We start from the raw sequence: 12,908 nt of genomic DNA, 5'->3' as shown, positions 1-12,908 counted from the left end.
AGCAAAAATGATGCAAGTAGTAACTTTGTGATGTGTGCCAGAATGAGCATCTGGCACAGCTGGTCTTCTGGGCCTGTGGAAGTGACATCCTCTAACTGGAACAGATGGCTTTCTACACAAATCAACAGGGAAACTCCTGTTTGTATGCACGGTGATGAACATAAATGTGTGTTTGTGTGTGTACTCTACTTATGTTCACTGCTGCCACTGTAATGGTACTCTGCGTGGCTGTATTCCATGGGAAGGCTGGCAGGTTCATAGCTCAAGCATTAAAGGCTTGCTCTTCTAGATTGAGGGTCATGTAAGCAGCTATACAGGATTAGCATTATGTTATTGCTGGTGGGATGGGGATTGACTCGGAAATAATAGAAATCAAAGTCTGAGGTCTGTTTGCACTGGGGTAGTGTATGCAAAAAAAGCTTGCAGTCAGTCTTGTGAGATACCCCAGTTCTTGATGCTGTTGTGTATTTATTGGATTGCTGAATAGTGTTGCTTATAGGCACTAGTACAGTGCTGTACTGTACCTCCAAACTTGTTTAAAGCTGTAAGAATTCAACCGGAGAAAACAGCAACAAAAAAACCACTTTGGGGGTGAGGATCCAACATACCTTTGAAAAATGTCAGTTTCTGGTGAACACTTGGATAAAGAGATAAGTGCCATAACCAAAACATAATAAAACCAAGCGTGGCCTGTGATGTCAATTTAGTACTTGGACTTTGTGTTCATCGTGCTGTGTAGGATAATGTCCTCTTACTACTTGGTTAATTGGGTCTGGGCAAAATACGTTGCAGGAGTGGCCTAGTGTATTTGCTGCTAAATCTTTCTCCCACTAATCCAAGTAGCTCAGATTGCTTATCCCAGGATGACTGTAGAGCTGTGAGGCCCTGGATACGAATCTGCACTTTCCTGTAAATCAGTGTTCATCTGATCTGTTGTGTATTTGGTCATCCAGCTTTGGGGATGTCTCAATATGCACATGACTTCAGCAAAAAAAAAAATAATTGCAAAAAATGCTGATACCTCTTGTCGTGCTTTTGTTTCCTGTCAGCCATCAAATAAAAGAAATCTGATACAATAATCATGAATTTTCTGCATCTATTTAATCTTGTTTTTAACTGGTAGCTTTTTGCAGTTTGTTTACTAAGGCTGAAAAAATTGCTTGCTAAAGTAGAAAAATGCAGAAGAGAACAAAACAGGAAATACTTGTTATGAACAAACTTAATTTGATATTTGTAAGCATGGCTGCCAGTTATTTCTGTGCATTTGTCATAAATGTACATCATCTCTTTCCAGGTTCCTGAGCAGCAGCCAATTACTATATGTAGTGGAGCTGAAGATACCAAGCATTACGAGGAGAGCAAAAAATGTGTGGAAGAATTAGCATTGTACCTCAAACCACTCAGCAGCGCGAGAGGTAATTCCTGTGTGGGTTCCTGGGAAGATGATAGATGGAAATACCATGTGTAACAAATTGTTCAGTGGCTAGTTAGTCTGTTTGGGATAAATGGACATAGACCTAGTTTGAAGCCACATTGAAACCGCTTTCCTAAGCATTAAGGTCATGCCCTTGCTTAAGGGAAATAAATAAAGTCATTATGTCAAAAATAATACTGAGGAAAAAGCTGAATTCCTTGGTAAAGGAACCCAAAGCAAATCAGGTAAAAATAAAAATTAGTATTTTTTGACTTCTGCTTTGCTTTGAGAAAACTGTAATGCAGTGTGTTTGTGGCAGAGGGAAAAAACAGAAACAAGGAAGTTAGTGGATATGGAGCATAAAAGAGAAGTAATACTTTGTTTATACAAGGTCGTACACGAGAGCAGGGTCAGTGAATAATCCTAACACAGCAAAACAGAGCTGAATTCAAGAGTTTTGTATCTTATCTACCTTACATATGATGAACTTAGAAAATCTGTCACTCCTTCCTAGATGTGGAAGCTAATGAAGCGCGTACAGGTAAGAAACTGATGTCTGAAAACAGATGGTCAAAGAAGACAGTGATCCCTGCAGCCTGTGGATAAGGGAAGGACTGCAGTATGATTTTACCATTGAGAAGAAATTTGGGAATCCATAGCAGAAAGCTCAGGACAGACTTCTAGTATGGGGAGAGAATTTATTAGAGGCTGTACCATCTTAGAGAGCCATATCAATCAACAAGGCATAAATCTGTGGGAAGGCTGACTGTTAGCTTCTGATGCTGAGTGAAACAAGCTGACCCAAACAAACTTTTACACCTTCTCTGTAGCATCAGAAGAACTAGTTTTCTGTTTCTCCAACACAGTAATTGAAGACTGGCACAGAAAGAGGAGATATGAGATAGTTTATTCCTTTTCTCCCTCATTTTATTTTGAAGGTGTGGGTCTGAACAGTACTACTCAGAGTGTCCTGAGTCGTCCTATGCAAAGGAAACTTGTGACACTGGTTCACTGCCAGCTAGTGGAGGAAGAAGGACGGATCAGAGCCATGCGTGCGGCGCGGTCACTCGGTGAAAGAACAGTCACAGAGCTCATTCTTCAGCATCAAAATCCTCAGCAGCTCTCTTCCAACCTCTGGGCTGCGGTGAGAGCCAGAGGATGCCAGTTCCTTGGACCAGGTAGGTGATACTGCTTTTAATACTTCTTTGTTCTAGAAGCAATTCAGAATTGAGGAGGATTGAGAAATGGGCATCCTTGTGACTGAAATTGTGGGATTTCTTTTAGGCCGTGGCCTGATTTCTTAATTGTGGATCTTCAGAATTAATGATGTATCTATTGGGCTGCTGTCCCGGGCTTCCTCACCTTTTTAATGCTTTTGCAGCTCTTCCATAAAATTCAGAATAATCTATGCCCTTCTGTTCTTGTGCTACAATAATATAGGAAGTAGTCTCTCCTGCTATCCTTTGGAGAAGCAGGATCTTTCTAGAAACAGGAAGGCAGCGACTCGACATGTCATCTTTTCCTAACCAAGGGAAATAAGCATACAAAACAGCTGTAGGGAGAGATCTGGTACCTGCAGGTGTTTGTGTATACATGTCTTTTTAGAAGTTACATACTTTGAAATCTGAATTCTTTTGCACGGAACACTAAACTGCCTTTGGTAAAAACAAATCAGTATGAAGACTGGTTGCTTGAATGTAGAGAGTTCACTTTCTGAGTGCCAGCTCAGAAGAAAAAGAATTCTTTGAAACAGAAGCCAGTTTCTTAAAATAGAAGCTTTTTACCACTGAAACAAGTGGAAGAAGACTAGCTTTGGGATGCTAGCTTTGGCTCCACTGCAAGGAACATTGAGGCTAATTTGCTAGCAAAATACGTAGCGGTGCAGCTCCTAATTTGTTTGTGTGGGCACTAATTGCTCTTCTACCTGCATGGGAACCAGCTTCACCGTTCTTTAGTCTCTCAGTATTCTATTGCTGGGAAAGATGTGAGAACAGTGCACTTAAAAAACTTACATTAAAAAATGATCAAGATAGACAGGAATGAAGAAACGTTCCTTATCATCTGATATCCCAAACTCTGTGTGTATGGCTTGTACCTAGTCTCTTACCCTTGCTTGTAGGGAGACATGAAACAGTGCAGAGACCTTCCTTGATCTTCTCTCGCTTTTTTTTATATTCTCTTTCACTATTTCCTCACAGCTATGCAAGAAGAGGCTTTAAAGCTGGTTCTGCTGGCTCTGGAAGATGGATCTGCCTTGTCACGAAAGGTCTTGGTTCTCTTTGTGGTTCAGAGGCTGGAGCCGCGATTTCCTCAGGCTTCTAAAACTAGCATTGGGCATGTTGTCCAGCTTCTTTACAGAGCCTCATGCTTCAAGGTATGAAGAAGATTCTGCTCAGAGATTTCATCATTCAGAAAAATGTTTCTTCATATAACAATAAGATCCCTCACTGTAAAATTCTTTTTAATACACATTCACTGTGTCTGAAAAGATTTCTGCTTTTCTTTTTTCATTGTCCTGTACAATGAAAAAATGAGTCTAAAAATGGTTACAGAAAATATTTCTATCAAGTCCCACGTGTTTAGAGAGTTTCTCCTACATCTGTGATGTAGTGTGGGCAGAAATTGCAATTCTAAGCTGTAAATCTAAGTTTGAATTCTGTCCAAGTTTAATGGATGCACCATGACTAAACCTGTATGCGAGTCGGTGTAATTTATCTCTTTGGAAGAGGCCTAAAACTGAAAAATTGCCAGTTGTGTTAATTGAGTGGTGATTGCTTAGAAACAAAGAAATATGAGGCAGTGGAATATGGGAGTTGTAGTAAAGAGAACTAAAGCTGTATTTAGTGCTTAATGCTATTTAAACGCCCATTCTTACATGCTAAATTCTTCAGTCTTGTTAAGTGAGGAGAAAAAAAATGCTTTGTTGCTGGTAATTTTATTCTAAAACAAACCAAAAACTGCAATGCACATAAAATACCTTGATGGGAGAAATGAAGAGTGCATGTTGTGATATTGTTTACAAGGTGTGGCACTGCAAGGAGTGATGTCTGGGTCAGATTCTGAGTGAGTTACAGTTGGTATCCATTTCATAACGACTGCAGTTGATGAAGAGTGCATGTTAGTAGGCACCAATAGCAGTGTTCACTGCTGGCTAGATGTTTCTCTTGCCTTGTACTTCATATCATTTTATCCTGCTTAATTGTACTTGGCTTGTTTTTCCGTGCTAGGTGACAAAGCGCGATGAAGATTCCTCCCTGATGCAACTGAAGGAGGAATTTCGTACTTACGAAGCTCTGAGAAGGGAACATGATTCCCAAATTGTTCAAATTGCTATGGAAGCAGGTTTACGCATTGCACCAGATCAGTGGTCCTCACTGTTGTATGGAGACCAGTCTCACAAATCCCACATGCAGTCTATCATTGACAAGGTAAAGCCACCTAAAATCAGCTCACTTTATCTTGTTTGCAGCAGTTGTAGATTTATGTGCTTGTAACTTGAATACTTAGATTTGCACGTTGTGCCTGGGTGTTACTCACCTTACTCATTAATCATTTGCCCTATTATTGTAAAACCTGTTACAGCTTGAATAATTGCAATATATGTTTGTAATCTAGTGAATCTTGCTCCTTTCTGTCACCTTGCCATCTCTTTCTTCTTTACCTCTTTCAACAGATGAAAAACCACAGAAGTTAGCTGCATGATTGGCATGTGTCCTTTCTAAACACCTGATAACTGCCAACACAAAAAAAGAAACTAATGGTTCATGCTTTCAGGCAGGGAACTAGTCATTATATTGAAAGAAATCAGTTATTTGCTCTGTACTCAGATGAAGAGAGAGAGGATGAAATGGGTTTCTTAAATAAAATGATTTCACCTCTGGAATTGCCCTCTTTTTGTTCAGAGTGAGCACAGGGCTAATGTTCTCTCCAAATGTTTAAATCAGGGGATTCCCCCTAAATATTAGATCAGACAACTCATAAAATTGCCTAAATTAAGTGGGAAGAACTGAGCCCTAGTGTCTTCGTGAATGGTTATAAAAGCTGTGAAATACTTGCTTTGAGTGCCATTAAGGAGGATTGGCTTCAGGAGCTGCTATGTATTATTCATGTATCTGCCCATGTTTTCAGATGTCCTGCCAGACGTCTCCTGAAGGTTCTAGGTGTAGAACTTACAAATGCTCAAACGTGGGATGTCATTAATCTTTTTTCTTTCTTCCACCGTGCTCTTTCCTGGCTGCTGTACTCACAGTGCAATTCTGTTGGTTCAGAAGTTGGAGATACTAGGCTCCTCAGAAATCTTATATAAATGAACCTTAATATCTGCATTTCTTCCTGAGTGCCAACACAACACTGAAGAGATCATGGGTACATTGCTAGAAGTAATGCCAGCCTATTTTGTTTCTTTAGGGCTATCTTTTAATCTACAAAATCAAAGAAGGGATGTGTTCATAACTCTGTAAGGGAGAATTAGTACAAGGTGCTGAAATCAGTTTGTGTGGGGAGAAAAGTGTAGTCCAGTTTGTTAAAGCAGCTCTCTGGTCTTGTGGAGAAACCTCGAGAAGCCCTGAGGATTGCTTTGCCTGTAGAAAGTTAATTATTACAATTTTTTTAAGTTGCAGACCCCAGCCTCATTTGCACAGAGTGTTCAGGAATTAACTATTGCTCTTCAGAGGACTGGAGATCCAGCTAACCTGAATCGTCTTCGACCTCACCTTGAGCTCCTGGCAAATATTGATCCCAGCCCAGGTAAGTCTAGATGCTTTGCAGGGCTGGAGACTGGGAGGCCAAAAGAAATCACAAGCTCTAGTTTAGCAAGAGGAGCCCTAAAAGTGCTAAGGGATAAAACTTTATTCCTCAAGTAGAGGAAACATCTTCTGTAACTCAAATTTAAGATTCTTGAATGGTATTCATAACCAACTTGAGAAGAGCAGTGATCTCTGAAAAGATCAACCATTTTGAAGCTAACAAAAAGAATGGAAGGAATAGTTCAACCACTTTTCTGGAGACAACTTCCTTGTTTGTCAGCACTGGGTGAGTGCTGATAAGGATTTGGAATACATGCAGTCTTGTGAGATTACACAGTGCATACTTCATATTAGGCAACGCTAGCTGGAAGGACTGACAGCAGTCTTAGTTTTCTCCTTTCCCCTGTTTAGTGCATTTGCTGCTGTTGGAAGGCAGACTTGCAGAGTGACAGGAGGGTTAGTAGAACTGCTAATTCAGTGCTTTGGTTGTCACTGTGTTATTTTTGTATCTCCAGTTCTTTACTAGAACAAATGATTTATTTATGAACTGATGAGAGTAATTAAGGACTTCCATTAATTCCCTATCTAAAAATTGTACATCTTTTCCATTACTCTAAAAACTGTACATATTAGGTTTTGATCCAAGGTCTCTAGACTGCAGACACTGCAATCGTAAGACACTCTTTAAGGCAGCTTAAGACCATAAGGCACCTTCCATTGTGAATCATTTCAGACATCAAAGTAAAATTTTGATAGATAGAAGCTTGGCAAGAATCCGTCTTAATGAGACACGTCAGTTATCTTAAGGTATTTGTAGTTCTGCAAAAATGTGAATGATGGTCTGGACAGGGGAAATTAGGTGAAAAGAGCATAATTGGGAAACTAAGATGTTGACAGAGAAGAAAGTGATGAAAGATGTTGGAGAAGTCAGCAGCAGGAATAGAAGAGAGAGTGCTGAAACTGAAGCTTTATTTTATACCTGTTGATTTTGTAAAATTGGGACTGGTGTGAAGAATGTGAATGCCTAAACTGACATCGGGAGATGAAAAGTTGGAGGTAGTTTCTATATTTTTAAGCCAAAAAAGATACCTTCCAAATGAGAACAAGCCGTACTTAGCAGTTAAAGGCAATGCAGTGGCTTCTCAAATCTTTTATGTTGTAAGTAGTCAGAGACAGAATTCTGTGTACTGGCAGTTTGTCAGCCTGATTAGTATGGCAAGTGGAATCACTGATAGCCTGACTGGAAATTTCAGTGGGCGAGTCTGATCTTCAAGTCATTTCTCTGCTGTGCTATGGAGCTGCTTCCCTGCTATATTCTGTAGGTATGCTGACATTCCTTGGGAATCAAGTACTTGTGAGCAGAACAGGATGTAATTGTGTTAAAGCTCTTGAAACACACCTAGTGAAGCTCTTTGAGGTCCAACATATTGCAGCAGAGCATGTCAGCACACTGTGGAGTGTCTTCTGTTGGAACAGTGAAAGGGTTGGACGGTCAGCTAGAGAGAGCAGGTGCCCTGTAGGTCTGAAATTGCAGTTCATTCACACTGCTGCCTGCTCAATGATTGGATGCATAGATTTGCTCTGTGTCCCATGTTTTTGCATGTGGGACACAACAGCTTTGTTTGCTGCTCAGTAACTGACTGTGTGATCTAGGCCATTGATAATGGCATTTGTACAGAATGATTTTGCCTAAAGGAATCCGAGTGTGAAGTGGGATTTTGATTTTCCATTACATGCAGGGTTTGTACAAGGCATTTCCTCTGGAGTTCTGTGGGGTATGAAATCCCTTGGAAAAGGAGAACATTGATGTGATAATAATAGACTGCTGTCTGACTTATTTTGTGTGGTTCAATATTGAGTCTGTAGGTAGCTTTATTCTTTAAATGGTGCGTACCTCTGAAATACAGTGCTTAATCCTTTTTTATTCTATGGTTTTTGCTTCTGATAATACTTGGTAGCTTTTTATTTTTTTGTGATACTGATGGTTTCCTAATGCCTGGTTTTGGAAATACTTCCTTACTGTATTCTGTTTCCTGCTGATACTATAGATGCTCCACCTCCAACGTGGGAGCAACTGGAAAATGGGCTGGTTGCTGTAAGGACTGTGGTTCACGGCTTAGTTGATTATATCCAGAATCACAGCAAGAAAGGAACTGATCAGCAACAGGTAAAAGCCAAATCGCTTAAGAAAAGCTTGCTCCTAAATTTTGACTCTGTGTAATAGCAGGGGTTTACTGGTGTCACCTGGGGAGATTGGACTTCACAAAGAGTATGTTGAGAATGTTGCTGCTCTTTCATATTTATGTGTTTAAAATAATAATAATAAAAAAACCTGCATGAATTTGCAGAGTTCATTAGGATGGAAAGAAAACAATCTGATCAAGCTGCAAGCATAGAGATTCCTGATTAGAGGGGGGGGAGAGAAGCTGGGGTGCCTAACACTGAGCCGTGGGAATTTTGTGACAGATATTAGCCAGGTGACTCTGTGTTACCAATGATTATTAAACCTATGCTTAATGATGTATAAATTGTAGAGTTTTAGGAAGACCGTTTGGGTTCATCAAACAATTTTGTTATTATTGTATTTCAATATATTGAAGTTAGTGTTGCCAAATACAAGTATGAGATAAGCTAATATGTATCTTATCACATGGTTCTTTGATCTCATTTTGTTGTTCAGCTAAGTTGATCTAAATTCTAGCTACTACTGAGAGACAGAGCTGCTTGCCATACATTCCCACTCTCTCTGCATTGGCACTCTGCCACCTGGAGAGCTGGTTCAGGCAGAGAGCTGGTTCAGGGAGCTGAACCAGCATGGGGAAAAAACGATCACAAAATCAGAGTGAATTATTTCAGCTCTTTTACCTTTTTCTGTTTCCATGCTACTGTTACTGGCAAAAGGAGAAGCAGTATAAATACGCATGTGGAAATCAGGGTGGGGAAAAAAGTGAGGAATTGTGGTTTTTTGAGACTTCTCTGGACTTGGGGCATGCTCGTGAGGGAATGCAAAATTCCAGTGGGGAAGGGAAAACAACTGTTAAGTATTGAGCATGTCCTATCTAAAGCCTTTTCCACTGCAGTAGATAGCAGGAATAAAACAAACACAAAAAAAGTTTCCAAATGTCATCTTACAGGTTTGCATCGTCTGCCTGGGTTTCTTCAAAAGCAAGAATTTATTTTTACAGGCCTTTTCCATGGTGGGAAGTCTGATATGGCTTTTTTTTCTGCCATCAACTGATTAAATTTTGCTGTAAAACCAGTAGGAACTTGGTATCTTTGAGACCACCTCTGTCCTTCTGTCAAAATTTACTTAGGGAGAGTGGAAAAAGGGAAGACAGACAGATGGTGAGATTGCAGCAAGTCATTGTTTATTTGGAAACTGAACCAGTAAGAATTCAGAAGACAGCCCATGTCCTGATGACCTGTGTAGGAGTAAGATTATATCCTTAACTGTTCTTTCAGTTTTGTCTGGAAACATACATTCCAATGGAGCTCCAGTAAGGAGTAAGGAAGTTTTAAAAGCCTGATAATGACTCAGTTGACAAAGCTTGTTTTCTTTAATCTGTTGAGCAAACATGGATGCTGCTCCAGTCACTTCATATTAGGTACTCTTGGAATGCTTCAATTTGAAGGAATACTCAACAGTTATGCCTCAGTTTGTTAGAAAGGGGATACATTCTGTTCTTGCCTAAGTGCACTTACATTCAGATATCTTGTTGTTTTTATTTTTTAACCTTGCCAGCCTCCTCAGCACAGCAAATACAAGACGTACATGTGCCGAGACATGAAACAGAGAGGAGGATGCCCCCGAGGGGCCAGCTGCACCTTTGCACATTCACAGGAGGAGCTAGAGAAGTAAGTGTACAGATCAGTCCAATATTTGTTTCACCTTATCCTTAGTTCTTCATCATATCCAGGAATGGAGAGAGGAAGCATAACTTGTCTATTACACCAGCCAGAAATAACTCAGAAATGTTACAACAGTTATCTGTAAAGTTTTGGAGCTGTTCATTCTTGAATGCAGAATGTTTTGCTTTGTTCAGCAACAGTGCAGCTCTGAAAATTTGATATTTGCACGAGTAGCATTACTTGAGATTTTGGGGATAAACGTTATATTTAATTTTTTTTTCTTAATTACTACTTTAGTGTGGATAAATATGCTACTAGATTGCATCCATTGTGGTTACTCAACCACCTGGCTTTATAGCTGAGTGTGAGAGGTAGGTTGATACTGACACGTTCCCAGACCTAGGGTTTTGTTGTTCTTCTGTGCTACTTTTGCTATTCAGAAAGCTAAAGACCACAATACTGTGCATTTTTTTTCTTCAACAGTTATCCTGTACAGTTTGACTGGTACTGTTTAGCTAGTTACATGTGCAACAGCCTGAAGGTGGTTGACTTTATTGCTGAAGAATAACAAAATGGTGGGCATAGAAAGTTTGCAGAAAATAAGCTAAATGGATTACAGACAGGTTATCTGAGTGCAAGCTGCTTTGAAGGTTATCTATGGTTATTCTGTGGAAAAAAAGAGAAGATGTATTGAGAGTTGAAGGAAAAAAAGTGTATGTAACTTGACCTCTGGTTTCAAGACTAAAATTTCAAAGCAGAATACTTGTTTCCTGCAATCAGGAGACAACTCCAGAGATTTGGAAATGGTGTCTGCTTTTTCTTTAAACATCCAAAGCTTCGAGTACTGATACAGCAGTTCATTGGCTATACAGCAGGCAATACGTAGGCAAAAAGAAATAAAAAGAGGAGAGCACTTGGTTTTAGAGTAACAAAGGTGGCTTTTCAAGCTAACAGAAAATGGGACTTTGGTACTTTTTTTGCAGAAACAATTGGATTTTTTTCCCCTTTTGTCACGATATTAAGAAGATGAAGATTGGTAGTACTATTTTGGATGATTGACAAGGGTGGTGAGTCAGTCTTAGTGCCTCCAAACTAGTAGTGTATATCAAGGACAGTTTGTCAGGTTTGCAGGTGGAGGAGGCCTATTTTATCCAGACTGGATTGTTTGCTTTAGTGATAATGTTGTCCTGGGGCAAGTGAGGTGAGTGCTCTGTGTCAGTTGCAGCCAACTACTGTAGGCAGTTGGAAAACTTTGAGTTCTGATTCCTCCTTGTGCCTTTTATCTCTGCTTAATTCCTTTTAGTAGATTATGCTTTAATTGTTCTCCTTTTAGAAATATTTAGTAGAATAATTATAAATATTAGTAGAAATATTTAGTGTGAATAATATGTGTGGCAGAATCCCCGAAATAAACTTTTTTGGGGGAAGAAAATTGTTGCTGCGTAATTCCTAAGATATACCTATGCATAGCTTTAATTTTCCAAGGCAGGTTTATAGGGAAGTATGTGATGATGTCTTGGATAGCAAATTATCATCTTGTGCTGTTTAAGTAACAGCTGATTCCCCTTTTGGAATGGGACAAAGGCAAGTCTGATTCTTGGTGGGGGTGTTACTGTTTCTGTTGATGTTGTTTGTTTAAGACAGTTTTGTCCTGCACACCTGGAGACTGCAACATTCTTTTTTTGAAGAAGAAGAATCAAGAGGGAAACACTGTATAACTTTTTCTTTCTAAGAATTGTATTATGGAGTGCTTCTGATCCGGATGTGTGTTTCTATGTGTGTGTCTGCCTCCTGAATGTACCGTTGTGCTTAGGTGAGCAAGCAGGGATTGCTAGCTGTCTTCCTCTTGCAAGTTATATGCAGACTTTCAAAAGGTCAGGAGCTGGGAGGCACTGCACCTCCATGAGACCTAATGTGAGTGAGATGACCAGAAGTTATTGGCAGGCAGAACATGGCGTGCTGCTGCTTTGCAGGGAAAACCAGTTTAGCCTGGAGTGGGATGGCCAAGTAAAGTGATACACTCAGTCTTGGGAGTTCATTTCAGCTCACCTCCGTGTCTCCAGCTGGCAGGAAATGCCAGAATGACTTCTGAGCAGCATGTGTTCAGAATGCTTTAAACTGTCCGTCCCTCCTCGAGTGCTCGTAGTGTGTTAATATCTGTTTATTCCTACTAATATGTTCTGAACGATGCCTGCTGTCATTACCACATAGCTTGGATTTGAAGTGTTACTGTGTTATCATCTCACTTTGCTCTGAAGCGTTTGCTTCAGCCAGTCCAACCCCTGTGAAGGCTTCCCACATAGGAAACAGTCCCTTGCTCTGTGAGCACTCAGGCTAACAGATGTGCCCTCCCACTTGTGTTCTCCTATCTAAGCTAATGGCAGGAGATTTAGTGGAGGACCTTCAACTCTGGAATTTGCTCTTTTGTTAGTCCAGTACCATCAGTCTGCTGGTGTTTTTTTGTCAATGTTACAAGGCTCTTGTTTGCTCAGACTTATCAAAAGCAGTTACATTTTGTCAAAATCTATGTATGTTTAGAGATTTTTCTCTCTGAAATCATTTCTCAAACCATGCAAGTGGTATAAGCTGTATATTGCTATAGTAACATAGATCTTGATAGATCATGCTTTATAAAGATGATACAATTTTGGCACTAAGGACTGAAGTTGGCTTACTGTTGGACAAATGGTGTAAAAGAGAATCTGATTGTCTTCCATCATTCCTTTAGTTGTCGTCTGTTGGTTTATTCAAGTCTACTTTATTTAGAGAATAGTTTGTGATTCTTGTTTTGAAACTTCCATTATTACAGGTAGTATTTCATGTGCTGTTTGTTCTTTGGTTGATTTTCTCCATTACAGATGTAATGGATATATGTGCAGGAGGTAAGATTTCAGATTTTC

General features: G+C 39.8%; 1 protein-coding gene across 11 annotated transcripts in view; it reads left to right on the top strand.

Annotated features, from left to right (window-relative positions):
* Positions 1–12,908, top strand: part of RC3H1 (ring finger and CCCH-type domains 1) — a 57,448-nt gene that overhangs the window by 26,062 nt on the left and 18,478 nt on the right. For 10 of the 11 annotated variants that reach the window (XM_085231706.1, XM_085231716.1, XM_085231715.1 and 7 more), the window contains exons 3-9: positions 1,295–1,415; positions 2,353–2,592; positions 3,613–3,788; positions 4,642–4,842; positions 6,028–6,160; positions 8,208–8,326; positions 9,902–10,014. In XM_085231706.1, the coding sequence (XP_085087832.1) occupies positions 1,295–1,415; positions 2,353–2,592; positions 3,613–3,788; positions 4,642–4,842; positions 6,028–6,160; positions 8,208–8,326; positions 9,902–10,014 (1,103 nt within the window). The remainder of the gene's footprint in view (positions 1–1,294; positions 1,416–2,352; positions 2,593–3,612; positions 3,789–4,641; positions 4,843–6,027; positions 6,161–8,207; positions 8,327–9,901; positions 10,015–12,908) is intronic. The other variant, XM_085231708.1, reaches the window with a different exon arrangement.

This window comes from Meleagris gallopavo, chromosome 10 (assembly GCF_905368555.1).
Source record: "Meleagris gallopavo chromosome 10, MGAL_WU_HG_1.1, whole genome shotgun sequence".
NCBI classification, from domain to species: Eukaryota; Metazoa; Chordata; class Aves; order Galliformes; family Phasianidae; genus Meleagris; species Meleagris gallopavo.
Note: the sequence above shows the minus strand (reverse complement) of the source record. Positions and strands in the feature narration are given on the sequence as shown.